We start from the raw sequence: 27,717 nt of genomic DNA on the forward strand, positions 1-27,717 counted from the left end.
AGATTAAAGGATTGCACAGTGTCCCCCCCAGGTATAAACATGAGATACCCACAAACATAATCACCTCCACAGTGGCTTCACAAATGCACCCACATACCATCACACTGACAGGTGGCTGCATACACCTGCCATCTCTCCACTGGAAACAAAATACATAATAATTGCCTCTAGCAATGCAGAATAACATCCACGTCCAAGGACACAATGGAGATATAATGTTATTCCCTGACCTTGCAGAGTTTCAATTTTCTATAGAGGGAGACTTTAAATAAATAGGCTATTAGAAGATGACAAGCACTTGGAGAAAAGAAAGCAGGAGGCAGGTGAAGAGTGGGGCAGGTGTGTGATCATTAGAAGGTGTGACTGGGAAAGTAGCATTTGAGCAAAGACTGTAGAAGGTGAGGACAATTAGGAATCCCAGGGAAGACAATTCCAGGCATAGACAACAGTTCATTCAAAGACTTGGGCTGAAGCCAGCCTGGGATGTTCAGTGTCCTGCAAGAGGCCAGTGTGCTTGAAGCTGAAGGCAAGAGGGGGAAGGCTGAAGATTAATAGGTGCAGAGCTTGGTGGGCACTTGGAAGGCTCTGTAGGCCTTCAAGTTTTCCTATGATAAAAATGAAGAGGCATGGGGTTAGGGAAGCAAGCAGAAGGCACTCTGATCTGACTTATGTTTGAAAAGAACCCCGAGGCTTAAAATCAATACTGACCCCATGAGGCCACATATCCTAAAGCATAGGAAGGTAGACAAGCCTGGGGTGAGCCTGAGGAGAAAGCTTACCACTGGAGCAGTAGACAGAAAAGCCTCAGGCTCATCTCAGTCTTGAACAGGCAGAACCCATGGTCACTGATACAGGATGGAACCAGGACCAGAGGCACCAGGAGGGGTGCCTATTACAGGGGCACCCCAGTACCACAAACAACAGCACCACCACAAACAACAGTACCACCACACATAGCTCCACCACAAGCATCTCTACTACACACACATCCACCATCACATACCTCACTACCATACACATTCACCATCCCCACCACGCACTTCCACCACCAAATACCTTCACCACACACACACACCCATGCTACCGCACATGTCCACCACACGCAGCTCTACCAAACACACCTCCACCACACACAGCTCTGCCATGCTCACCTCCTTCACAATCCACACCTGCATCACTCCACATCTCCACCATATACACATCCACCCTACAGTCCAGATAGCCACCAAGCATTTCTTCTTCACCTGAAATTGCAACTACCCCAGCTCCTTTGTCCCTTCCTTTGCTTTTTTAACCCTTAGCACTATCATCATCTAATAATTGAAGGTACAATTTACTTCTTATTTTATCTGCCCTTAGATTGTAAATTCCACAGGACCCCTGATGTTTGCCTGCCTTATTCACCACCATATACTCAGGGCCTATACTCCACAGTTACACAGGCATATTTCAGAGTGACTACATGAAGGAATATGAATGAGGTATTGATTGGACAGTGGAGTTATTGTTCAGTACAGCTATTAACTATATGTAAATCCCCTATAGGGAAGGCATGGATTTTTTTTTCCTTGTTCTTTTCAGTGATTTAATAAACATTGTTATGTGTCTATGCTTTGACCCTGTGTTTTTAAGTTTGGCAAGTATCCATTTTACCATTTTTTCCCCTTTTTCCCTTCCTCTGCCTCCTCTTCCCTCCTTTCTCTTCCTTTCAGTTCACCCCTCGTCCCATTGACCCTCCCTCCTTCTGCCCCCTCCTTCCCTCTCTCTTTTCCTAACTCCCTCTACCCCACCCTCCCTGTGCCCCCCTCCTTCACTTTTCCCCTCTCTTCCTTTCCTCCTCCCCTCTCTTCCCTTCCCTCCCTCCATTTGCCCCCCTTTGTCCCTGCATCTTCCCTTCCCTCTCTCTCCCCCTCCCTCTATTCTTCCCAGTATCCTTGTTTCCTCTTTCCCTTATTTCATCACTTCAATTGCACCATATTCCCAGAGGCGTTTAAGGTAGCACAGAGCCTGGTACCTTTGTGGATGGCTTGCTCAATCACTGTTTAACTGTAAATTAAGAAATGCAAGGGAAAACAGACCATCCAAGAAAGACGACAAAGTTTCCTTTAGGCCTATTTCCAGTCCACCAACCAGGAAGACAGGTACTTTTCCTGTCTTCCCCAAGTAAACTAGTCCTTCAAGTGCTTCAGAAGAGGGCATAGTGGAGTCAACTGCGATGGAGAGATAGGGAGTCATCTTCCTAATAATGGTGAAGAGTGTCAGTCAGTGTCCCACCTCTTACTTCCTGGTCCTCTCTGTCTGGGAAGGGAGGTCCAATTTCTCCACTCACACCAATGTCATCTTCAGGGAAAGAGCCCTTACAGAGGTTTTTGAGGCTATGGCTCCCTGCCTGAGAGGTCAAGGGAGGAAGGTCTCAGGAGACAGCTGGTGGAACGGAACTGACCATCTGTCTACCTGAACTCTCCCTCCACAGCCAGTCTTCCAGTGGAATTTTGGTATCCTGGCCTCTGGATACCTTGGGAGGGGAAGGATATCCCGCACCCCTCATCTCATCCTCACCAAGGCACAGCTTCATTCCTGAAGAGGTTCAAGAATGATAAAGGGACTCGTTAAAAAGCTGAGGTCTGTCAAGGCATTACCTCTGCTCTGACATCCCAACAAAATCCCCAGAAGCAAGTCTAGCCCCACCTCAAGGGCGGTGGTACCCATTTGCCCTTACTCCTGAGATTTGCAAACAATGATTTTGCTGACTTTGTAATCCAAAGTAGAATCTGAATACTTATCAGTGAAAAAGTGAATAGGTAAAAATGGTATATCTATACAGTGAAATGTGATTCATCCTTAAAAAGAAGGAAATTCTGACATGCTACAAAACGCATGAAATGTAAAGACATTATTTACATGTTCACTTACATTGAGTGAAATAAACCAGTAACAAAAAGACAAACACTATTATTTCCCTCATATAAGGATCCCAGAATAGTCATATTCACAGAGACAGAAAGGAGAATGGTGGTTACCTGGAGCAAGGCAGAGGAGGAATGAGGAATTAGTATTAACAGGTACAGAGTATCAAATTGGGAAGAGACAAAGATCTAAAGATGTAGGGTGGTGATGGTTTCACAACAATGTAAAAGTACTTAATGCCATAGAATGCACACTTTAAAATTATTAAGATGGTAAATCTTTTAAGTTATGAGTCAGAGGACACACAAGAGGCTTTTATCAAGAATGATAGAGGGACTTGTTAAAAAGCTCCATTTTACCCACTACCAGGGGAAATGGGAAATGTTGATGCAAAAACTGAGGATGGATGTCACATAGCTGGTCACAAGTCAAGCCAAAGTTAACCCTCAGACTCCAAAGTTTCAACCTTCACCCTCAAAATCTGTGCTCTTTACCTAGGACATGAAACACATTGCAGGTTCATCCTTCCAGGGGCCACAGAAGGAGAAGGCAAGCTTGGAGCTCAGGATTCATCAGTTTGAACTGATAGAAATTGAGGAGAAGTTGGGATGAGGATGGCTGTAATCTGGGGAAGATGAACAGGACTCCTGGGGCGCAGGCACTCTGGGGTCAGGTTCCTGATCCTTGTGACTTCCCATTAGCTTCACCCCAAGAATGCAAGATGCTTCCCAACAGTCAGGGAACCCTCGGCTTCCAGGGAAATGAGAGACTGAGCAGCACCTCCTAGCCTTCCCCAACCTGCTGCATCTCTGCTCCCAGAGCACCTCATAGGACAGAGACACAGTCTTGCTTCTGAGCTCCTCAGGGTTAGGAGTGCCACTCCACATAGAGGTGGTATTTTAAGAGAAAGGGAGACAAAATAAACCTCACTAAGCAAGCAGAAAACCTACACCAAATATATAAACTGATTCATAAGCAATTAATTGTTCATCTGCAGCTTTTTTTTTCATTTTTTATATTTTTTTTTCTACTATAACATGGTGACCCAGTTACACATACATGTATACATTCTTTTTTCTCACATTATGTGTTCCATCATAATTGACTAGACACAGTTCCCAGTGCTACACAGCAGGATCCCATTGCTAATCCATCCCAAAGGCAACATTCTGTATCTATTTACCCCAAGCTCCAAGTCCTTCCCCCTCCCTTCCCTTCCCCCTGGGCAACCACAAGTCTATTCTCCAAGTCCAGGACTTTCTTTTCTTTGGAAAGGTTCCTTTGTGCCATATATTAGATTCCAGATATAAGTGATATCATATGGTATGTCTTTCTCTTTCCAACTAACTTCACTCAGGATGAGTCTCTAGTTCCATCCATGTTGCTGCAAATGTCATTATTTTGTTCTTTTTATGGCCGAGTAGTATTCCAATGTGTATATATACCACATCTTCCTGATCCAATCATCTATCAGTGAACATTTGGGTTGATTCCATGTCTTGGCTATTACGAATAGTGCTGCAATGAACATCAGAGTCCATGTGTCCTTTTAAGTAGAGTTTTGTCCAGATATATGCCCAAGAGTGGGATTGCTGGGTCATACGGTAGTTCTATGTATAGTTTTCTAAGATACCTCCATACTGATCTCCATAGTGGTTGTACCAGCTTACATTCCTACCAACAGTGCAGGAGGGTTCCCTTTTCTCCACACCCCCTCCAGCATTTGTTATTTGTGGACTTATTAATGATGGCCATTAATGATGGCCACCATACCACTGGTGAGGTGGTATCTCATTATAGTTTTGATTTGCATTTCTCTAATAATCAGAGGTATTCAGCATTTTTTCATGTGCTTGTTGGCCATCTGTATATCTTCTTTGGAGAAATGTTTATTCAGGTCTTTTACCCATTTTTCCATTGGGTTGTTGGCTTTTTTGCTGTTGAGTTGTATAAGTTGCTTGTATATTCCAGAAATTAAGCCCTTGTCCATTGCATCATTTGAAACTATTTTCTCCATTCTGTAAGTTGTCTTTTTGTTTTCTTTTTGGTTTCCTTTGCTGTGCAAAAGCTTTTCAGTTTGATTAGGTCCCATTGGTTTATTTTTGTTTTTCTTTCTGTTGCTTTGGGAGACTCACTTAAGAAAACACATGTAAGGTTGATGTCAGAGAATGTTTTGCCTATGTTCTCTTCTAGGAGTTTGATGGTATCTTGTCTTATATTTAAGTCTTTCAGCCATGTTGAGTTTATTTTTGTGCATGGTGTGAGGGTGTGTTCTAGTTTCATTGCTTTGCATGCAGCTGTCCAGGTTTCCCAGCAATTCTTGCTGAAAAGACTGTCTTTTTCCCATTTTATATTCTTGCCTCCCTTGTCAAAGAGTAATTGACCATAGGTGTCAGGGTTTATTTCCGGATTCTCTGTTCTGTTCCATTGGTCTGTCTGTCTGTTTTGGTGCCAGTACCACACTGTCTAGCTTCAGCCATCAGGCAAACAAAAGAAATCAAAGGCATCCAAATAGGAAAAGAAGAGGTAAAACTGTCACTGTATGCAGACGACATGATACTATACATAGAAAACCCTAAGGACTCAACACAAAAACTACTCAAACTGATCAACAAATTCAGCAAAGTAGCAGGATATAAGATTAACATTCAGAAATCAGTCACATTTCTGTATACCAACAATGAAATATTAGAAAAGGAATACAGAAATACAATACCTTTTAAAATTGCACCCCAAAAAATCAAATACCTGGGAATACACCTGACCAAGGAGGTAAAGGACTTATATGCAGAGAACTATAAAACATTAATCAAGGAAATTAAAGAAGATGTAAAGAAATGGAAAGATATTCCATGCTCTTGGGTTGGAAAAATTAACATTGTAAAAATGGCCATACTACCCAAAGCAATCTATAGATTCAATGCAATCCCTATCAAATTACCCATGACATTTTTAACAGAACTATAACAAACAATCCAAAAATTTATATGGAACCACAAAAGACCCAGAATTGCCAAAGCAATTCTTAAGAACAAAAACCAAGCAGGAGTCATAACTCTCCCAGACTTCAGGCAATATTACAAAGCCACAGTAATCATCAGCAACTTTTAATAGAAGTTCAAAATGGGTAGGGACATGAATCCTCGTGTTAGAGCAAAATGGGATTCAGAAACAACACACTAATCATGTCATAACCAAAGGACACAGCAAGTCCAACAAGGCTCAGAGCCAAGAAAGACAAAGGGGACATGTTCCATCCACCTTCTCCAACCCCCCACCCATAATAGGGTGGATGACACTGACCCCAGATGTGCAGGTGGAATGAAAGGGCAGAAAAGATGGGTTTCCAGGAGGAAGAGAGCATCCCAGAGACAAGGTGGCAAGGGCAGAGTGGGGTCTGGGCTACAGGTACCACCAAAATGGTGGACCTTCCATTGCACCCCGCAATCCCTCCAGAGGGCAGCTAAATGCTGATGGTCAAACCAGAACTTTTCCTCTATGCATAGTTCTTGAGAGAAGGAAGACCAGGTTTCAAGGTGGAGAGATTAGTCATGCATGGGACCACCTCAGGGAACCCCAAACCACTCCTATAGGATTTGCTGGAAGATGAGCACAGGACCTGGATGGAGGGATGTGATGAGAGGTAGAAACCAAGGGTCTGCCCCACCCAAGCTGCTCCAGTTTGCCTGGTCCTGCTGGGCCACTGACTGGAATGCTTTTGCACGTGCATCTATTGCATCAGAAGGACTTCTTGGACATCTGCTGAGGGAAGAAAACAAGTCTCAGCATTTGGTTTTCGCTAACAGCCCTGAAATCCAACTCTCTTCTCCCTGCACTCCAGCAGTGTCTGCCAGTGGAGAACTGAAAAACAAGAGAAAGTGAGACCAGGGAGCCTATCAGCATGGGGACAGGAGCACGACAAGCACATCCCTGTCCAGGACTCTGAACTCTATCCACCCTCCCCATTGTTGACAGGCAGGCTCTGGCCCTGACCTGTGCACATGCCCTACCAACAAGCAGGCTCTCAGGTATGTAGTCCCTCACCTTCTCTCACAGCACAGCCTTTAGGATGAACTTGAAACACCCTGTAAATAACCCCTCCACTAACCAGCCTGCTACCCCCAAAGGGAGTATGTTCACATCTTTCTGGCTGAGGCCTGGTTTCCTTCCATCTGGTCCAGCACACTTCCCTGGCCATATCTTCCATGGGGCTGGCTTTTGGTGAGCTGATACAAGGTCTGGGGCAGGAAAGGACAGATCCCACATCTGTGAACAAAGGAGGGACCCCTTCCCCTGCATCCTGTCATTTTGCCTTCTCATAAGGGTGAAATCGTCCGGAGTGGACCCAAGTACAGACTGTCTCCCTTTTACCTGGGAGTTGATGCAGACAGAGGAAGACACATTTGGCAAGCTGGGTCTCTACCCTCCTGAAGGGTGCTCCAGGCCTGGAGTTCTGTGGCAGCCCTTCCTCAGCACTGCACACATTTGGAAGCTGATCTGCTGGTTGGGTCTCAGATGTGTTCCTGTGTGCATATCTACGTGCATGTCTACATGCACACCTGTGCTGTCAATGCAGTACCAGGGCTTGAATCAGCTGTTGGTCACATTTCTTCCAGTCCGTAGCCTTGTGTGGGTTTCCCCCAGGAAGTGTGTGCTCAGAAGACAGGCAGGGCTGGGCTCACCCTCATCTCATTTATAGTCTGCCAAAACAATCAGGCTTGCTTAGAGATTCCCTCACTTCCCCCTTCCCACATGAGTCTTGGCTTCCTCATTGGAAATAGCCTCCAGGTGTGTGGGTGGGGAGTGAGTTCTATAACATCAGAGCTATATTAACAGGAGTGATGTCAATCCCACACCCTGGGCCCTGGAAATAAGGGGACACTCACCAAAGAAGGATGGATGTTCCCCAGAAATTCAACAGTGGATATTTTTAAATCTAAAAATCAGAATTTTTTGAACACTCTTCTGTTGCAATTTGGCTATGTTTTTCTGAGAATTTCACTTATCAGTGCTTAGGGCTTCTAAGGCTGTAATTACCTCCTAGAAGTAACACGAATGCGCTATGGGACAAGGAGGTTCTCAGCAGATGTTAGCCTGAATCCCCATCAGCTTTACACATGACTGCCTGTTCCTCCTTTCCTTCTGGGCTCCAGCACCTGCCCAGATCTCCTTAACCCTGTGCCCTCTTCTCTTACTCCAGAATGCTTTTCATCACCTGACATACTGTATAGTTATTCTGTTTAGTTTCCCTCTCCTCTGCTATTATCTCCCTTCTCCTTTTTTTCTAACTTAGAAAAAAAAACAATTTTACTTTTAGCATATGGGTACACTGTTACGGTTTAATTTTTTTAATTTTTACTTGGGTATGATTTTGTATATAGCACAGTGCAGATATCTCAATAGACGAGTTGTATGCATTTATAAACTTGGGTGACAACTACCCAGGTGATAATATAAAACATTTCCATCATCCCAGAAATTTCTCCTATGCTCCTTTCCTATCAATACCCTCAAGAGATAATCCCTACTGTTACTTTTATCCCCAGTATTTACTTCTGAATGTTTTAAAACATTGCGTATAGTTACATAATATGTTTCTTTTGCTCAACTTTAGGTCTGTGACATTCACCCCTGTGTGATGTATTATCAGCAATTAATTTCATCTTAGCTGTTTAATTGCTTTTTCTGCTGAGTAGTGTTGTAGGAATATATTTTATATACATTGTTTATCTTTGTGAGTTTGAGTTTGGGGCCATTGTGAACATTTCTGTCTATATCTTTAATGGACATATGTACTCATTTGTGGATATATACCAAGGAGTGGAATTTCCAGATCATAGTGTATACATATATGTACCATTAGTAGATAGTGACAAACAGTTTTCCAAAGTGATTGTACCAAGTTACCATCAATGCTGTGTGAGTTTCCATTTGCTATGCATGCTGGCCAGCACTTCCTATAAATCCTAATTAAATCTTTTAATTTTAGCCATCTCTAATGTCTAAGGGATGGGAAGAGGAATCTCACTGGGGTTTTAATCCACATTTCCCTGATGACTAATGATGATGCCTATTTATTTGCCTATCCTCTTGTAAAGTTCTGTGTGTTTTGTTCCATAGGGAATCCCAAGCACTGGAGCAGGGTGTTTAGTAAAGATGTGCTGAATGAATGAGTAATAAATGAATAAACAAATGAATAAGATCCATCAGAATAAGAGATGCTTAAGCTTGCCCTCACCCCTGGCTGACACTATTCCTATTTCCAAAGATGTTCAGCACTTTGAAGATTTGACTACTTTGGTTGTTGAGAGTTGTGGTGGAATAGGGGGCACTTTGGGAGGTGATTAGAAAGATCTGAAACAGGATGCCAGCATTCCTGCTGAACAGCTTGGCTAGAGCATTGCTGAATATTGCCACACATGAGGCACCCCTCCATGGCTCTAGGTTTCATAGAGCAAGTTTGTTGTGTCAGAAGCAGGTACTGATACATTTACACATTCACTACTGCTCTCCAGTCTGTATTTTCTACTCAGTCAAATCCTACTCCTTCTCGCAACCCCAGGCTGCCCCTGGCCTTTGTGCTCTCGTCACACTCTGGGCCACCCCAAATCTGCACCGTCCAGCAAAAATGTGCCGAGGAAGGTGACAGTTCCCAGAACAAGAGGGCTACAGGGAGTATAGCAGGCTTGAGCCCCCAAAATCAGAGGTATGCATGGAGAACAAAAATACAATGGGGACCCAAAAGAAGAGGAAGTACAGGGCTCACACCCAGAGTTAAGAGCAAATCTATCCTGAAAATCTTGAAGCACAGGAGTAGGGGGTAAGAAAGGGGCCCTTATGGGAGGAGACAAGTTTAGGGTGGAGGTGAAAAGAAGAGCAAAAACACCTCCTGAATTTAAAATGGTAGGTAATAATTCTCTGGCCTCCCTGCTGGCTGTGATGGGTATACAGCCCCACATCTCATCCCTGCGTTACTGATGAAGTATTCTTTGAGCACCACTACATACCTGCACTCCACTAGGCATCCTAGATAAATAAAGAAGCAAGTACCCTGATACCATGTAGTTCACAGGCCAGCCAAATAGATAAAGGCATATTTGTGCAAAATCAGAGCTTTAGTAGAGACAAGGGCAACATATCCCAGGAGACAAGGGGGTTAAATCAAGGGGCTGCCATACCCTAACTTGCACTTAGAACCCTCACTCTGGTGGTAGCCAAGGGAGAAAAGAGGAGAGCCTGATGCAGTGACTATTGTGAGGGATGTGGAGAGAGCACTTTAGTTAGGTTGGGAAGGGCCTAGTGAAAGACCCTGGGGACGCAGAGTGAGGGGGCTGGAAATCCTGGAGGTGAAGACTCAGAAGAAGGAGGACTCGAATCTACATCAGGGTTTCTAGTCAAGCAAACTGGAGAGGCAAGGGTTCACTCAATCCAGGTATGGGAGACAAGGAGAAGCAGATCTGGCAGCAGGTGGAAAGCACAGGATTTTGCCTGATTACCACCCCCCAAGCCTAGCCTCCCCTCTCCAGCATCTCCTCGAGGCCCCCAGAGCTGATGCAATTAAAGGGGTGGTAGCCAGGAAGTTCAAAAGCAGGAGAGAATATATGTCCTGGCTCTGCCCACATCTCTCAGACAGACCTGAGCCCCAGCAAGACTGGCCTGTTGGGCTGAGCTCTCTCCAGAGACCTGAAACCCAGGCCAAGTATCTCTGAGTACCCACAGCTATCCTGCCAGGTCAGGGATCTAGGCTGTACCTCCCCTACTGCCCTGCCCCTGGAAAGTAGAGCAGGATGACTCTGCTTTTCAAACCAATAACAGAAATGTACAATATGTGTAGTTTGGAGAAGACAAAGGGAAAGAATTTCTTGACGTTAAAGACCTAATGTGAATGGTTTCCATGGTTTCACTCACATTTTTTCATTCATTCAGCAAATAGTCACAATGGAGCTGCAGCTGTACCAGGTGCAGGGCATAACCAAGGTGGACAAGGCAGACTGGGTGTCTGACTCTCAGAGCAGGCCTCTGGACTGCTCAGTGGAGCCCCCACCCCAGAGACGAGATGCAGCAGATCTTTAAGGCAGTGGTTGATTAGCACAGGAAGGTAAAGTGTATATTGAGGGCTCTGGGTCTGGTGTCAACTTAGCTTGGTAAATAGTGAAGATCTCTGTGGCACCGGGGCCAGCACAGGCTCCCTAGCCTGGTTTCTTCTTGGCGAAATCTAGAGCTCTGTGGGGTAATTTAGGCAGACGCGTAACTCAAAGAAGTATTGTTCTGCTCTCCTCTTTAGCAAGGGAGGAAGACTGATTTTCCAGGGCAAGGCAGCCAGCCGATCAGAAAGTATGAATAACTGTATGCAAATTTCCTCCGCTCAAAGCACTTGTGTTTCCTAGAAGGCCCAGCTCTGCATCTTCTGATTTCTTAAATGGCTGAGCACAATGATGGAATTGCTTACAATTTTCAACACTGTTTCCCAGCAACACAGCTTTATGGTTAAAATATAAGTATCACAAAGGAGTGAAGAAAAAAATAGACAAAACTTGTGATTTCAGGATGGGTCAGATTCCATTTCTCAACTCAAGGAATAGAGGAGGGATAAGACCCACTCTTTTCCCTTGAATAAAAAGTGGATAGCAGAGGGTAAAGGAAGGCTGAATTCTGAAATGTATGTACATATAGTAAGATAAATTATAAAGTCAGGAATGTGGGTTCTCAGAGGGAGGCTGGAGAACCACAGGAGGGCAAGAGAGAGAGAGCAAATAGAGTCTACCTTTAGATAGGTGGACTAAAGGACATAGAGAAAATCTGAACTGGGCACTGCCCCCAAGCCTGAAATCTGCAATGAAATGCAGAAGCCAGAGAGAGGCACTGGAGAAAGCCTCAAAGCATTTGTCCATGCATCCTTTCTTTCCTATGTCCACCCATACATTCATTTATTTGTCTACTCATCTTTTCATCCATTTGTCCATCTGTCCATTTGTCTACCCCTGCATCACATGAGTATGTCACGTGTCCACTATAAGCCAGGCTCTGTGCAAAAGGGATTGATATCCAGTGCAAAATGGAGAAGACAGGAGACTGAGCAACTGCCTCACATTTTATTTTGTATGAGAATAGGAAGAATCACAGAAAACTGTTGATGGTGATGAATGGAATGGGGTAGGGGAGTGAGGCAGTGGGTGTACCAATGATTTGTCCCTTCATGATTTTCTTTTTCTGTAATGCCACTATACCATCACAGTCACAAATGAAGGGGGAAAGTTGGCCCAAGTTAAACACAAATCCTAACATTGGAACCAAGAGTACATCCATGCATTGCCTGTGTGGATTCATATAAAAAAAAATGAATGCAGTTTCTAAAGGTGTGTTGGGGTGAGTCTGACCTGAGAGCCAGAACTAGACCCTCTCTTCTCTCTGCTATAGGGAAAAATGTAGAGGGAAACTCGATGACAAGTATTAGTCTACTCAGGCTGTCAGATCATAATACTACAGACTGGATGACTGAAGCAACAGAATGTCTCACCATTCTGGAGGCCGGAAGTCTGAGATCAAGGTGTTGGCAGAGTTGGTTCCCCATGAGGCCTTTCTCCTTGGCTTGTACATAACCACCTTCTCACTATGTCATCACATGTTCTTTCCTCTGTACACACCTCCTGGTGTCTCTCTCTGTGTTGAAATTTCCTCTTCTTGTATGGATACTAGTCAGATTACATAGGACCCATTCTAATAGCCTCATTTTAGCATAATCACCTCATTAATGGCCCTATCTCCAAATACAGTCATAATTTGAAGTAAGATTAAGATTTCAACACATGACTTGATGGAGAGATACAATTCAGCCCATAACATTGAGTTTAGTTTCAACAACAACCACAAAAACAATGGCAAGAAAATGAGTCACAAAACACACATCTTTCATAGGCTCTCAGAGGGAAAGTATAAGTCAGAACAAATGGAACCCTGCCCTAGACAGGAATGGAAATGTAGGCTCACAATCAGGCAAACTCTTTAACTTCATAGTGAGCCTTGGCTATCTTTGGGAGACTACCTCACAATGTCTCTCTGGGACTTGGGAAGCTCGTACCCTGCCATGCCCATCTCAGAAACGGTTGACATTATTAAATGATCCCTTTATACTCTTTATCCTCACCTCCATTCTTCCACACCACTGAGTTAGGTCTTCTCAATGCAACAAACAGTCTATCAACCCTAAGGGGGAAATGGGATACCCAATGTGGTAGGAAGGTCCACCTTACCTGACCCCTGTTGGGCTGAAAGCTTGGCCTCCCAGATGCCAGTACAGCTGGCCATGGGCAGGCACCTCTGGCAGGGGTATATCATGCATCATTCCTTGAGAGAGGGCTTCAAGGGGACAGTGCTAACCATCTCAGATTCTGGGGATGACCTGGTAGTCCCAGGGACTAAGTCACACTCTAGTACGGAAGGAAGCATAAGGGAGTGTCAGGATGTTGCATCACAGCAATATAACTATTCATCAAAGCAAGGTTTAAGACCAGCAGGACTTCTTGGTCCCCAGCTATTTGCCAGCCATCTCCACAGCCATGTACCTAGGCTGGCTGGCCCTCACTCTCCTGTCTGTGCTGAGCCTGTGTAGCCAGGCCTTCAACAGTCAGCTTATCAAGTGCTTTGAAGACCCCCAGTATGAAGAGTTGGTACAGCTGGCCCAAGATGGGCTTGGGAAGACGGCTGAAAGGAAACAGATAGTGGTGATTGGGGCAGGCATGGCTGGGCTCACCGCTGCCAAGACCCTGCAGGATGCTGGCCACCAGGTACATGATGGGGTGATGGAGGGTCCTGCATGGGTAACTTGGGAGAGAGGGAAGTAAACAGTCTCAGAAAGCTGAGGGGGGGGGGCCCTAGGTGGGGGTAGAAGGGCTAGGAAAACTGGGTGGTTTGACCCTATAACAGAGGGAGGAGACCTGGGAAGAGGCAGGAGGGCTGTGGGAGTTAGGCATGTTAGGAGAGGATGTGGCCAACCTCAATGAGATAAAGAAAGGGCTGTCTTTCTAGGTGACTGTCCTGGAGGCCTCAGCACGTGTGGGTGGCAGAATAGAGACACACAGAGTGCCTGGAGCACAGTGGTATGCGGAGCTGGGTGCCATGAGGATACCTGCCAACCACAGGTACAATGGGGAGAAGAAGGGGTGGGTAGGGAAGGCTGTTGTCTTATTTGTACCCCTGGGATTTTAGTTTATGGTAGTGATGAGTGGCCACAAAGAGGCTATGCTGCTGAGAGAATTTCTTACATTTCCAGGGAGAAGAGAACACACCACACAGCAAAGGGCATCAGGGATGCATTGGCATGGTCAGGAGGCAAAGACAGGAGCAAAGAGAAAGCACAGGCCATGGCTTTTATTGCAGTTTCTGAAGGAAAGGCAAGGCAGAACAGAGAAGACAGCTTAGGATTGGCTGGTTTGAATAATTACAGTGGGCTTTGGGATTTAGGAGTAGTCTCTAGTTGGCTGGTACCTGGTCCTGGTGAGTTAGGGCATGGGAAATATTGATGGGAGCACGGCCCTGGATCAGTCAGTATGTAAACTGAAAGGAGAGTTCTAGACAAACTGATTTGCAAGAGAGATAAACACTTTGGTGATGGTTCGGTCCTGTGAATAATGAATGTCAGATAGAATCTAAGAACACACAGAACACACAATTGGAACATACAATTAGAACATTAGTCAACACTGAGGCCAAGACAGATAATGCTGAGTGGGATTTCTCTCCTGGAAGTCAGCAGGGCTGGATCTGCCCCAACTCATTTGGAGGCTCAAATCATGGAACTTCTCCCAACCTCAGTATTATAATGAACATACTGGGCATAATGGTAATCACCCTGCCTGCCTAGAAGTCCACATGGAGGATCACAAAAGATAATTGGGATGGGAGAGCATCTTGAAAAGTCAAAAAGTGGCTTGCTAGCTTTGCTAATAATGGGCATAATGAGTGCCCTTGGGAAGGGTGTGGTATCTGGTGGGAACTGCAAGACCAGAAACTGGCACCAGGCTGCATAGGAGGGACATCCTGAAAGAGGATGCTCCACCCTCCAGGTGGAGGATGCTACCTGGAGGCTTGAGAAGGATGCACATGGCCTCAGAGAGGATGAGCTCCGAGGACCCTGCAAGTGTGTTCTTCATGTCATTTCCAGGATCTTGTAGCCAGAAGTCTCCTGCAAAGTGAGAGCAATCTTGCTCAAAACAGAGAACTGGCCTGGTGTGATATAACAACAAAAATGGTGGCCTTTTTCCCTCATGGCCTGCTACCATTAGTGTCTTATAATTCTATATTTGGATAGAGGCTAGTGGCTCCAACAATCCATGGGGAGCAATGACCACAGCCCCTGGAGCAAGAAGGGCTGGTAGCTTCCTTGTCCCTGCTGAGCTTCCTCTGATTCACCCTACAGGCTCTCTCGTGAGTTCATCAGGAAGTTTGGGCTAAAGCTCAGTGAGTTCTGCGCCTTCAACAACCAGACCTGGGTGCTGATCAACAGGGTGCGACAGCACACAGGGGAGGTACAGGCCAATCCTCACCTGCTGGGCTATCAAGTCAGGGCAGATGAGGAGGGAAAGACAGCAGAACAACTCTTCCAAGAATCACTGCGGAAGGTGAGCCCCAGCAGAGAGTGTGAACATACCCAACCCTCTGACCATGTCCAGTCACTCAGTGGGGCCAGGCTTTCCTGCCTCATCCATGCCATTCACAGTGGCCTCATTGGCCTACAGAATTGTGTCCAGCACTGGACAAGAAGATAGACTTCCCACCTCTGTAACTCCCAGGTTGATGGGGGAGCTCTGGCCCCTACATTTACAGTAGTATAGTCTGTCCAATTGACAGACTGACACTAGGACATTCAAATTAGCTGCAGAACATGGTCTTAGAACTCAGGATAGAGCAATAAAGCAAACTTTGGACAAACACACAAGTAGAAGCACAGGTGAGCGAGTGGGAGTATGGGGGCTGGACTGGGTGGTGATAAGTATCGAGTTGGGGTGGAGTTTGGTTCTCACCTCCTTCCTCCATGCCCAGGTGGTGGAAGAGCTGAAAAGCAGTAGCTGCAGCCAGGTACTAGAGAAGTATGACTCCTTCTCCACCAAGGTCAGTCCTGGAACCCTCACTTCCTGCTGCCCACAACCCACAGAAACTATGGTGGGACCTCCTGCCCTCTTCCCAGCTTATAGCATCAAAAGCATGTTAACCCTTGACCCAACCTCCCCAGCAGGCCAGAGGGAGCCTGGGCACAGACCCTACTCCACACCCTTCTACCCATGGCTCAATGCTGCCCAAGAGGGAGAGGGAATCCTTCCCCACCCACGTCGCCCAAATTGCTGCTATTTATTACTCAGCCAAGCACATCCTCAAGGCCTTGGCACTGGCTGTTCCCTCTGCCTGGAATGCTCTTCCTGCAGATATCCACATGGCTTTCCCCTATGTCATATCTCTTTAAACTGAGATTCCTCCCTTTCCAGCCTGGCACTCTCCCATCTCCTTTCTCTACAGTATTTTCTACCATAAGTCTTATCAGACTATATTTTACTTGTATAATTTGTTTATGGTATGCTTCCCCTGTTAGAATGTAAACTCTTAGAGGACAAGGGTAGGGGGAGGAAGGAAAAGGAAGAGGGGAAGGGAAAGAGGGAAGGAGGGAAGTAAGGAAGAAGGAGAGATATAGAACTTGGAGAGTAAGGCAAGCTAGAGAAGATTCTCAGTCTTCCCCCCAACTCCCTTAATCTTCCACAGGCCCCCACTCACAGAGGTGGGGTACCTACCACCCTCTCTGGGTTCTGGTTGTCCACACTGCAGGTTTTGCAATGTGTCTCCAAAATTTTCTGATGTTGCTTTACATGGGATAACAAAAAGGTTTAATAGAGGCGTTTTGCCCCAGTTAAGGCTATGCCAGCCATGCCCTGTCATCTTGGCAGTCCTTGCCATGATTGACCCATGAGTGCCCAGCCTCCAGGGCTGCTTGCACTGGTGGCAAGAGTACCAGCTCAGCCCTGGACACCCCTCAGCCCTTGGAAAGCTGTAAACTTGGCCGCCCTAACAAGTGAACCCCTCCAATGGGTTCTGTTGTGTGCACTCTGGCCTTGCCTGGGAGAAGGGAGCAGTGGTAAAGCCCAGGGCACAGCCCTTGATGGGAACACCAGAAGCAGAACCTCAGGGTCACTTGATGATGGGCTGGCCAGGACTATAGCATGACAGTGAAGAATGAAGGCAGAGTGAGAAAAAATTCTCAGTACTCAGATTCTTCCAGGTCAGTGTAAGAGTCCCCTTACAGGGAAGGACAGCAAAATCAGGCTAGGCCCAACATACTTGCACATTGACCACAAGAAAGGGCCTCAGTTTCTTCATCTGTAAAACAGGAGTGATAAGCTATTTCTCAGGATTTTATATGACAGTCATGACAGGTGAAAGGCTCATCAGAGTGCATGTACATGGGAAGTGGCACTGAGAGTTAGCTATCTTCCTATTAGTAGGGCTGAGGAGAACATTTTGAGACTATCAGACCCCAGTATGCCAGGCAGACTTTTGGCAGTCCCCAGGGGCCCAGCAGAATGAACACCTGTCATTCCACTCTGCCCAATTCTATTCCTCCGGGCCCCTAGGCGAGAAGCAAGGACTCTTACATTGGCTTCCAGACAATCTGACTCCCCTTCCTTATCTCCCTGCACATGGTCACCGGCTGCAGGAATACCTGATCAAGGTGGGGAACCTGAGCCTCGGGGCTGTGCAAATGATTGGGGACTTGCTGAATGCAGATGCTGGCTACTACGAGGCCTTTATGGAGACCCTTCGTGGCATCATCTCCTTCTTCCAGGAGCCCAGGTGGGAAATGGGGTGGGGAAATGGACATGAGTTGGCCAGTCACTAAACCAGAACAGTGATAGGTAAATGAGGTGGAAAATCTCAAAAGAAATGGGAAAGGGGAAATCAGGAGTTACCAAATTCCAGTGAGCCCCAGAATCACTAGGGGACTTGTAAAACACATATGGTCGAGCCCTACCCTGAGTCTTTGATTCAGTAGATCTGGGCTAGGATCTGAGAACTTGCATTTTTGACATATTCCAAGGGCTGCTGCTGCTTTATATCTTTCTGTCTAGGAGCCCCACTCTGAGAATCTCTGGCTAAGAGAGTCACATCAGGAAGCTACAGGTCTGCTTTGCTCTGGGCCTCACCTGCTCTCTCATTACTGATATGAGGGTCCTGAGAAGGGGCACTCACTGTCTTTCAGCCTAGGAAGATATAGCACGGGTGTTAACTCCAGACCCAACCACCAAACCCCTGGCCACTGTCAGGATGATCTGGGGCTGCAAAGACAAAATAAACATCAATTTACCCTTCCTCAGGGTTCTGTGACCAGACTACTGCTTAAAAAAAAAAAAAAAAAGGCTACAGATATTCACAAGAGGACAACAGACCCTGCAAGTCTTCAGTGGCCAAGGGAACTAGTTCAGTTATTTTAGCATCTAAGCTTCTTTTCCCACTAACATGTTTTTCCTACCTCCCAGAATTTTCATTCAGAATAAATCCATTAAAATTCAAACCAAGTACCCTCTTAAAGGGAGAATGGAAGGAAGTGTCTTAAGACAGATTGAGTGGGAGAACTTAATGATGCTGATCTCAGAGAGAGAGCACTGAGTGATGGCTTGAAATGAGATATTAATTTCCTGCTCAGGAATTGAACCTGGGCAGCCTAGATGGAAACCAGGAATCCTAGCCACCAGACCAACTAGAGACTAGAAGGATAAAATCAGAGTTCCCCTGATTCTTGCCCCCAACACCCCCCACCACCTCTACACCAGCCCCCCACCCCCCGGCTAGTTGAAAGCAGGAATTTTTCAAGGAGGCAAAGACTGTAAAAAAAACAGGTACACAGTTTATTATTGGAGACACAATACAACATGTGGGAGAGTACGCAGAGAAGTAGCTTATTTAATTAAGACAGAAGCGAAGCAGTAATACACACCCAAAAAAGGAGTGCTGGTGCAAGTGTCCTCCTAAGTAAAGAACATGCTGTAGAGGTGATTTAAATCACTTATATAGGACAGTTCTTCCAGGTGTTTTTCTCCTTTGGCCAATTATCTTGTTTTATTTCTCATACCTGATGGGACCTAGGGCCTCCCAATAGTCACACATATTTTTTGGCCAAGGTGGATTCCAGAGCAAGGGGTTATGGGGCAGTTAACAGGACTTACTGCTGCCTAGTATACCCTCCATTTTTGACCCCTAGGAATCCTTCTGCACATGTGTAGTCAGGGACGTCTCCTTGACCCCAGGAGTGACTGACATGGTCATCTTACCTTTTTATAGCTGCAGAGCTCAGTTCCTGCCATTAGCTTTCTCCTTAAAGCGCCAAAGAAAAACAAGCTCTAATTTACTTAGCCTGACAAGTCCCAGCTGTTCTCAGCTCAGGGGTCCATCTACCTCCTACCTCAGTAGTTCATGCCTTGAGGCTGGGTTCTCGCCAAGGGAATTATGAAAGGAGCTGATAGAGCCTGTAAGAGCCCTCATTCTTTGTCAACCCTCCAGCCAGGCATCCTGTCTGGAGGTGACCACTTGCGGAGGAGAGAGTGTGACTGAGAGTCAGGCATGATCCATGTTTCAAGCCTGGGGCTCTGACAGGTGGCTGTACCTGCCTATCCCTTTGAATGCATTTTTCTGATTTTTTCAGCCCCAAATGGCATTTATTTCTAGTCCCCTGGAGCTAAGAGCCACCCTGCCTGGCAAGCCCTTCTCTTGCCCGTGACTTATTTCCCTAGTACATAGGCCAGAGTCCCAGGCTTCATACAGTACAAACCCATCCTCCTCCCAATCTTGTCCATCAACCTGCTGCCCTGTCCCTCCCTTTCCTGCTCTCTTTCAGGTTCGATGAAATTGTTGGGGGCTTTGATCAGCTCCCCCAGGGCCTGCATGCTGCCCTCTTGCCTGGAACAGTCCACCTCCACTCACCAGCAGAGGAGGTAGAGTCATATGGAGACAAAGTCCACGTCACCTACCGAACGTCTGACCCTCTGCAACCCAGAGCACATCTGACCGCGGATTATGTGATTGTGGCCACCACAGCCAAGGCTGCCCGGCTCCTCCGTTTCCAGCCTCCTCTCTCTCTTGGTAAGGAAGATGCACTGCGATCCGTCCACTACAACAGCGCCACCAAAGTGATCCTGGCCTGCACACAGCGTTTCTGGGAGCGTGAAGGCATCTTTTCGGGCAAATCCATCACTGACCGGCCTTCCCGCTTCATCTTCTACCCCAACCATATCTTCCCCAATGGCACAGGGGTCATCCTGGCCTCCTATACACTGGATGATGATTCCTCTTTCTTCGCTGCCATGGACCATGCCCAGGTGGTCAACATTGTCCTGGATGATCTGGCTGAAGTCCATGACCTCCCCAAGGAGGAGCTGAGGGCCATGTGCCCCTACTCCAAGGTCAAGCACTGGAGTCAGGACCCCTATTCCATGGGAGGTTTTGCTTCCTTCACTCCCTACCAATATGTGGACTATGCCCAGGAACTTTTCAAGTCCGAAGGGCGGGTCTACTTTGCGGGTGAGCACACAGCCCTGCCTCATGGCTGGATTGATACTGCCATCAAGTCAGGGCTCAGGGCAGCACAGAGCATCCAAGAGGCTGTGGGCCTGGCTTTGAAAAAGGGCCCCAGAGACCCAAAGGAACCCCACTCCAAAATGGAGCTATAGCTACACCTGAAACTAACACAGTGTTATAAATCAACTGTACTTCAATTTAAAAAAAAATGGAGCTATAGCCAACTTCATGACACTAGGAACTGGAGTAATTCTGGTCACCATAGTCCATTAGGAAACATCTCAAAATCCACTGTCTCACTTTATCTCTGGCTTTTCCCAAAGATACCAATCAAGAGGTGGCATATAAGGCCAAGGAACTGAGTCTCTCTAATATTTGGCCACCCATGGATTTATTGGCAGTGACTCAACAACAACAATATGGAAGGTAGTGGTTAAAACAGTAAAGCATTCATTAAATTTAAAGCTATAACTGTTTTATCTATGTTCTGGGTGGCATCTGAATAATTATAGAATTGAGCACAGAGAATTAGACTTTTGATTTCCAAGGGACTTTTCTGGGGTCCTTGGCTCTTTTTTATTCCTTTAATATGAGTCTAGCCCTACCTCCCTTCCCCATGTTTACTCCTCCACTTCCTGGGACTGAATTTTAAGAGAAGTTGGGAACTTATATGTAGGTAAATTTGTGGCCAGCAACATGCTTGATGCTTTTCCATACTATCAAAGCAACCCTTATGTAAACATTCTAACATTAATCCACTTTATAGATGAAGAAAGCTGATTCTCCAAGAGGTTAAATAACTTGCCTGAGGTCCCATGTGCTGGTCCAGAGAGATCAAAACCTAAGTCATCTTACTCCAAATCTTCTTGATTCTTCTATTCTCATTGACTCACTCTTTTGTGTTTCTTAAACAATGATTCACCTTGGAGACATTCAGCAATGAATACATTGAATGTTTGAGTTAATAAAATTCTCAGAATGCACAGCATCAAGGCTGTATGATCTGTCCTGCATCCCCTTCCCATACTCCTGGATCTTCTTTGCCTGGCAGCCCTGACAGTTGAGGAGGCAGATAGATGGAGTCAATAGAACATTCAGGCAGACATATTCATGACGTCTAAAGAGGTCCATCATTTGGCAGTGACCTAGACTGAATTATGTCCCTAAGGGACCTCTTGTGAGTTTGAGTACTCACACAGAGGAACACAGGAAGGGGTCTTGAGGTAAAAAGACAGTTCATTACCAAAGGCAAAAATGTGCCTTCAAAATCAGCTGAGAAAGTGCCATTCTCCTTAGAGTTTGAGAGTGGGATGGAACAACGTTACCCAGGAGGGGAAGGCAAGATGGCAGAAGAGTAGGGGGACACACTGGCCCTCTTCCACAAACACAACAAAAACAACCACATCTACAGGTTAAAGGACTCACACAGAACAGCAATTAATCGCTGGCAGAAGAACCTAAACTCCAATAATGGCAAGAATCTCATGACATAACTGAGTAAAACAAGAGAAAAGAGGAGAGTGAGAGAAGGGGAATCGGGGCTGAATGGGCATTCCCAAAAGGGAACTGTGGAGAAGAAAGGAATCCCACACCCTAGAAAGTCACCTTCTCGATGGAAAGATCAACCAAATCAGAGGGATCTCCAGATGCGGAGAAGAGTGCAGCAGTTAAGTCTGAGATCTGAAGAGCAGAATGAGAACCGAACAGATCATCTGAACTACTGGCACAGTCACCAAAAACTGAGATGCGTGGGTGGGGGCTGGGCACCGAGACCTCGGCTCTGGAGGTTAGTCCCCGGGAGTGGGCTGGGGTGGGCGGTGCGGAGACTGCTTGGGGGAACAGGAACTGGCTTGGCGGGGCAGGGACTGCCTGGAAGACTAGAAAGCTGAACATCGTGGGTGGAGGGAGCAATACACTAAGGGCTGGGGAGTGCAAAGCCACATCAGAGGGAACCTGGGAGAAGAGCTGGATCTGCAGGAGAGACAAGGTGCCAACGTTGGGGAGGGAGAGGGGGAGGGGTGGGCCACCCATAGAATACTCCCCACACCATAGTGAGCTCACTTGTCTGCCAGCTATCAGAAAGCTGTGCTTCCCAGTGCATCCCACTACCCCTGCCTCGCACACACACACATCAGACCTGAGGCTGCTTGCCATCCTAGAGGACTGGCCTCAACATTTGCGGGAGGCTGACCACTGCAGAGGCTTTCCCTGCCTTGGCCTGCCTGCCCTATGGAGGGGCTACACCCCCGCGGAGCAGCACCCAGCACAGCCAGCCCCCTGGAAAAGGCCTGCAGCCCAAAAAATATAGAACAAGCTCAGCCCAGCTGTGTAAAATCTGCCTCCATTGCGGGGCAGTCCTGCCAATTACAGCTGCACTGGGGAAGAGCCCCTTGGGTTCTCAGTGGCCCAGCTAGCCCTTCCAGTCCTCAGGGGCTGCAACATTCCCATGGAACAGCTGTCCAGCACCATCAGCCCCCTGGAAGAGCCCCACAGCCCAGAAACACCAGAGCAAGCTCTGCCTGACTGCGTGAAATCTGCTTCCATCGCGTTGGGGACCTCCCAGTCCCCTCTGCCCTCAGGAGGTCCTCCTTTGCTTCAGAGAGACCCTGTCAGCCCTGCCCATGCTCAGAAAAAGCCACACTGCCTCAAAGAAGACCGACAAACAATGCCAGCCCTCAGGAAATATTCCACAGCAGTACCAAGGCAAACCCTGCCCAGCCACAGGGAATACAACTCCACCAAGAAAAAGAAACAGGGAGTTCCCATCGTAGTGCAGTGATTAACAAATCCGACTAGGAACCATGAAGTTTCGGGTTCGATCCCTGCCCTTGCTCAGTGGGTATAGGATCTGGCGTTGCGGTGAGCTGTGGTGTAGGTCACAGACGTGGCTCGGATCAGTGTTGCTGTGGCTCTGGCACAGGCTGGCAGCTACAGCTCTGATTAGACCCCTAGCATATGGGAACCTCCATATGCCACAGGAGCGGCCCAAGAAATGGCGAAAAGACAAAAAAAGAAAAAGAAACAACAAGAAAGATGAAGAAGCTGAAAACCACTCCCAGTTAAACCAACAGGAGAACTCACCTAAAGCAGCCAACAATGAAACAGAGCTCTGCAGTCTGACAGACTTGGAGTTCAAAAAGGAAATAGTGAAAATACTGAAGGAATTAAGAGAAGATATGAACAGTAATGCAGATGCCCTCAGAAAGGAACTAGAAAATAGAAGGAGGAGCCAAGAAAAACTAGAAAATTCATTTCCAGAGATACAAACTGAGCTAAGAGCAGTAAAAACCAGAATGGATAATGCAGAAGAACGAATGAGTGATGTGGAAGATAGAATAATGGAAATCACCCAAATAGGACAGCAGACACAAAACAATGTAAGAGACCTATGGGATAATATAAAGTGGGCCAATCTATGCATAATAGGAATTCCAGAAGGAGTAGAAAAAGATAAGGGGATGGAAAATATATTTGAAGAAATTATCGCTGGAAACTTCCCAAATCTAAAGGATACTGAGTTCAAGATACGGGAAGCACAGAGGGCCCCAAACAGGTTGAACCCAAATAGACCCACACCAAGACACATTATAATAACAATGGCAAAAGTTAGTGATAAAGAGAGGATCCTAAAGGCAGCAAGAGAAAAGCAGAATGTTACCTACAAGGGAACTTCCATAAGGTTATCAGCTGATTTCTCTACAGAAACACTACAGGCCAGGAGGGAAAGGCAAGAGATATTTAAAGTGCTAAAAGGAAAAAATATGCAACCTAGAATACTCTATCCAGCAAAAATAGCATTTAAAACAGAAGGGGAAATAAAAATTTTTTCCAACAAACAAAAGCTAAAAGAATACAGCAATACAAAACCCAGGCTAAAAGAAATATTGAAAGGGCTTCTCTAAACGAAAGAGAAAGGAAGGAAAGAAAGGGAGGAAACAGGAAAAAAAAAGAGGAAGAACTAGGATTGAGGAAACCACATTCAGAGAGCAGTCACTCAAATAAGCCAGCATACAGTTTTAATCATGAACATGTTTAAAACAAAATTAAATTAAAAAGAAAAAAAGAGGCATCAAAATCATAAAATGTGGGCAAGGGAAGTAAGGAAATAAATAGAATCATTTTAGAAATTTTTTCCTTTTTTTTTTTTTGTTTCTCTTCTTAAATTTAGTATAGTAATGAAGTGTTTGAACCTACAGGACCATCAGGCTAAAACACACAATTATGGGGTTAGCATACTTAAAAAGCAGGGAAACCACAAATCAAAACCAAACACTGCATTTGCAAAAAATGAAAAAAAAAAAAAAACTCAAGCAGAAAATAATCAAAGACCATCCAACCAAAAAAAGAAAGGAAGAATGGAGAACCATAGAATCAACTGGAACACGAGGTTTAAAATGGCAATAAATAAGCATCTATCACTTATCACCTTAAATGTCAACAGACTGAATGCACCAATCAAAAGATACAGAGTGGCTGAGTGGATAAAAAAGCAAAAATCTTTAATCTGCTGCCTACAAGAAACTCACCTTAGGACAAATGACACATATAGATTGAAAGTGAAGGGGTGGGAAAAAGTATTTCATGCCAATAGACATGACAGGAAAGCAGGAGTTGCAATACTCATATCAGAAAAAATAGACTTTAAAACAAAAGGCATAAAGAAAGACAAAGAAGGACACTATTTAATGATTAAGGGATCCATCCAAGGAGAGGATATTACTATCGTCAACATACATGCCCCAAATATAGGAGCACCCAGATACATACAACAAGTATTAGCAGACATAAAAGGAGAAATTGATGGGAATACAATCATAGTAGGAGACTTTAACACTGCACTCACATCAATGGACAGATACTCTAGACAGAAAACCAATAAAGCACAGAGACCCTAAAGGAAACAATGGAAAAGTTAGACTTCATTGACATCTTCAGGACACTACATCCAAAAAAAAATAAGAATACATATTCTTCTGAAGTGGGGATGGAACATTCTCAAGAATCGACCACATATTGGGACACAAAGCTAACCTCAATAAATTTAGGAGCATAGAAATTATCTCAAGTATCTTCTCTGACCACAATGCCATGAAACTAGAAATCAACCACAGGGAAAGAAATGAGAAAAAACCTACTACATGGAGACTAAACAACATGCTACTAAAAAACCAATGGGTATGAGGAAATCAAGAAGAAATTTAAAAAACACCTTGAGACAAATGATAATGAAGACACAAGCACTCAAAATCTATGGGATGCCACAAAAGCAGTGCTCAGAGGGAAATTCATAGCGATACAGGCCTTCCTCAAAAAAGAAAAAAGATCTCAAATTGACAACTTAACCCTCCACCTAAATGAATTAGAAAAAGAAGAACAAAAAAGACCTAAAGTGAGCAGAAGGAAGGAGATTATAAAGATCAAAGAAGAAATCAATACAATAGAGATTCAAAAAACAATAGAGAAAATGAATAAAACCAAGAGCTGGTTCTTTGAAAAGGTAAACAAAATTGACAAACCTCTGGCCAGACTCACCAAAAAGAGGAGAGAAAAAACCCAAATAAACAAACTTAGAAATGAAAAAGGAGAAATCACAACAGATACTGCAGAAATACAAAATACCATAAGAGAATACTATCAACAAATAGATGCCAACAAATTTGACAATCTGGAAGAAAAGGACAATTTTCTAGAATCTTATAGCCAGCCAAAACTGAATCAAGAAGAAACAGACCAATAGAACAGACCCATCACTAGAATTGAAATTGAAGATGTCATAAAAAACACTCCCTACAAGTAAAAGTCCAGGACCAGATGGCTTCACAGGTGAATTCTATCAAACATATAAAGAGGAATTGGTGCCCATCCTCCTTAAACTCTTTCAAAAGGTTGAAGAAGAAGGAACACACCCAAAGACATTCTATGAGGCCACCATCACCCTAATTCCAAAACCAGACAAAGACACCACCAAAAAAGAAAACTATTGGCCAATATCTTCGATGAATATAGATGCAAAAATTCTCAACAAAATTTTAGCCAACCAAATCCGACAATGTATCAAAAAGATCATACACCACGACCAGGTAGGGTTCATCCCACGTTCACAAGGATGGTTCAACATACGCCAATCAATCGACATCATATACCACATTAACAAAAGAAAATTCAAAAACCATATGATCATCTCAACAGATGCAGAAAAAGCATTTGACAAAGTCCAACATCCATTATGATCAAGACTCTCGCCAAAGTGGGTACAGAGGGAACATTCCTGAATATAATCAAAGCCATTTATGAGAAACCCACAGCAAATATAATACTCAATGGGGAAAAACTGAAAGCCTTCTCACTCAAATCTGGAACAAGACAGGGATGCCCACTCTCACCACTGCTGTTCAACATAGTTTTGGAAGTCCTAGCCACAGCAATTAGACAAACAAAAGAAATCAAAGGCATCCAAATAGGAAGAGGAGAGGTAAAACTGTCACCGTATGCAGACGACATGATACTATACATAGAAAACCCTAAGGACTCAACACAAAAACTACTCAAACTGATCAACAAATTCAGCAAAGTAGCAGGATATAAGATTAACATTCAGAAATCAGTCACATTTCTGTATACCAACAATGAAATATTAGAAAAGGAATACAGAAATACAATACCTTTTAAAATTGCACCTCACAAAATCAAATACCTCGGAATACACCTGACCAAGGAGATAAAGGACCTATATGCTGAGAACTATAAAACTTTAATCAAAGAAATCAAAGAAGATGTAAAGAAATGGAAAGATAGTCCTTGCTCCTGGGTTGGAAAAATTAACATTGTAAAAATGGCCATACTACCCAAAGCAATCTACAGATTCAATGCAATCCCTATCAAATTACCCATGACATTTTTCACAGAACTACCACAAACAATCCAAAAATTTATATGGAACCACAAAGACCCAGAATTTCCAAGGCAATTCTGAGAAACAAAAACCAAGCAGGAGACATAACTCTCCCAGACTTCAAGCAATATTACAAAGCCACAGTCATCAAAAGAATGTGGTACTGGTATCAAAACAGACAGACAGACCGATGGAACAGAATAGAGAACCCAGATAAAAACCCTGACACCTATGGTCAATTAATCTTTGACAAGGGAGGCAAGAACATGAAATGGGAAAAAGAAAGTCTATTCAGCAAGCATTGCTGGGAAACCTGGACAGCTGCATGCAAAGCAATGAAATTAGAACATACCCTCACACCATGC

The 27,717-nt window shown here is 45.0% G+C and overlaps 1 protein-coding gene across 3 annotated transcripts; it reads left to right on the top strand.

Moving 5' to 3' along the window:
• Window positions 1-10,875: 10,875 nt before the first annotated feature.
• On the top strand, window positions 10,876-21,448 carry LOC100525099 (L-amino-acid oxidase). Of its 3 annotated transcripts, XM_085015239.1 has the most exons (7): window positions 10,876-11,005; window positions 13,555-13,691; window positions 13,933-14,045; window positions 15,323-15,524; window positions 15,946-16,014; window positions 17,606-17,742; window positions 19,781-21,448. In XM_085015239.1, the coding sequence occupies exons 2-7, from the start codon at window positions 13,644-13,646 to the stop codon at window positions 20,610-20,612; spliced, it is 1,401 nt and encodes a 466-aa protein (XP_084871365.1). In that variant the 5' UTR covers window positions 10,876-11,005; window positions 13,555-13,643; the 3' UTR covers window positions 20,613-21,448. The 3 variants fall into 3 exon arrangements, with proteins under 3 accessions (XP_084871365.1, XP_005661217.1, XP_084871366.1); XM_005661160.4 differs by lacking the exon at window positions 10,876-11,005 and having other exon boundaries at window positions 13,427-13,691; XM_085015240.1 differs by lacking the exons at window positions 10,876-11,005; window positions 13,555-13,691; window positions 13,933-14,045 and adding an exon at window positions 14,591-14,746.
• The last annotated feature ends 6,269 nt before the right edge of the window (window positions 21,449-27,717 follow it).

The sequence above is a fragment of the Sus scrofa genome, chromosome 2 (genome assembly GCF_054392235.1).
Source record: "Sus scrofa isolate SSC_HxYL_T2T_F1_AM1 chromosome 2, Sscrofa_HxYL_maternal_Yorkshire_Landrace_v2.0, whole genome shotgun sequence".
NCBI classification, from domain to species: domain Eukaryota; kingdom Metazoa; phylum Chordata; class Mammalia; order Artiodactyla; family Suidae; genus Sus; species Sus scrofa.

Bases quoted from the DNA above. Each gene is read 5' to 3' on its own strand.
- LOC100525099 (XM_005661160.4), top strand. From the start codon at position 13,464: ATGTACCTAGGCTGGCTGGCCCTCACTCTCCTGTCTGTGCTGAGCCTG. The intron at 15,525-15,945 runs GTGAGCCCCAGC...CTCCATGCCCAG, and splicing joins TCCAAGAATCACTGCGGAAG to GTGGTGGAAGAGCTGAAAAG. The intron at 17,743-19,780 runs GTGGGAAATGGG...GCTCTCTTTCAG, and splicing joins TCCTTCTTCCAGGAGCCCAG to GTTCGATGAAATTGTTGGGG.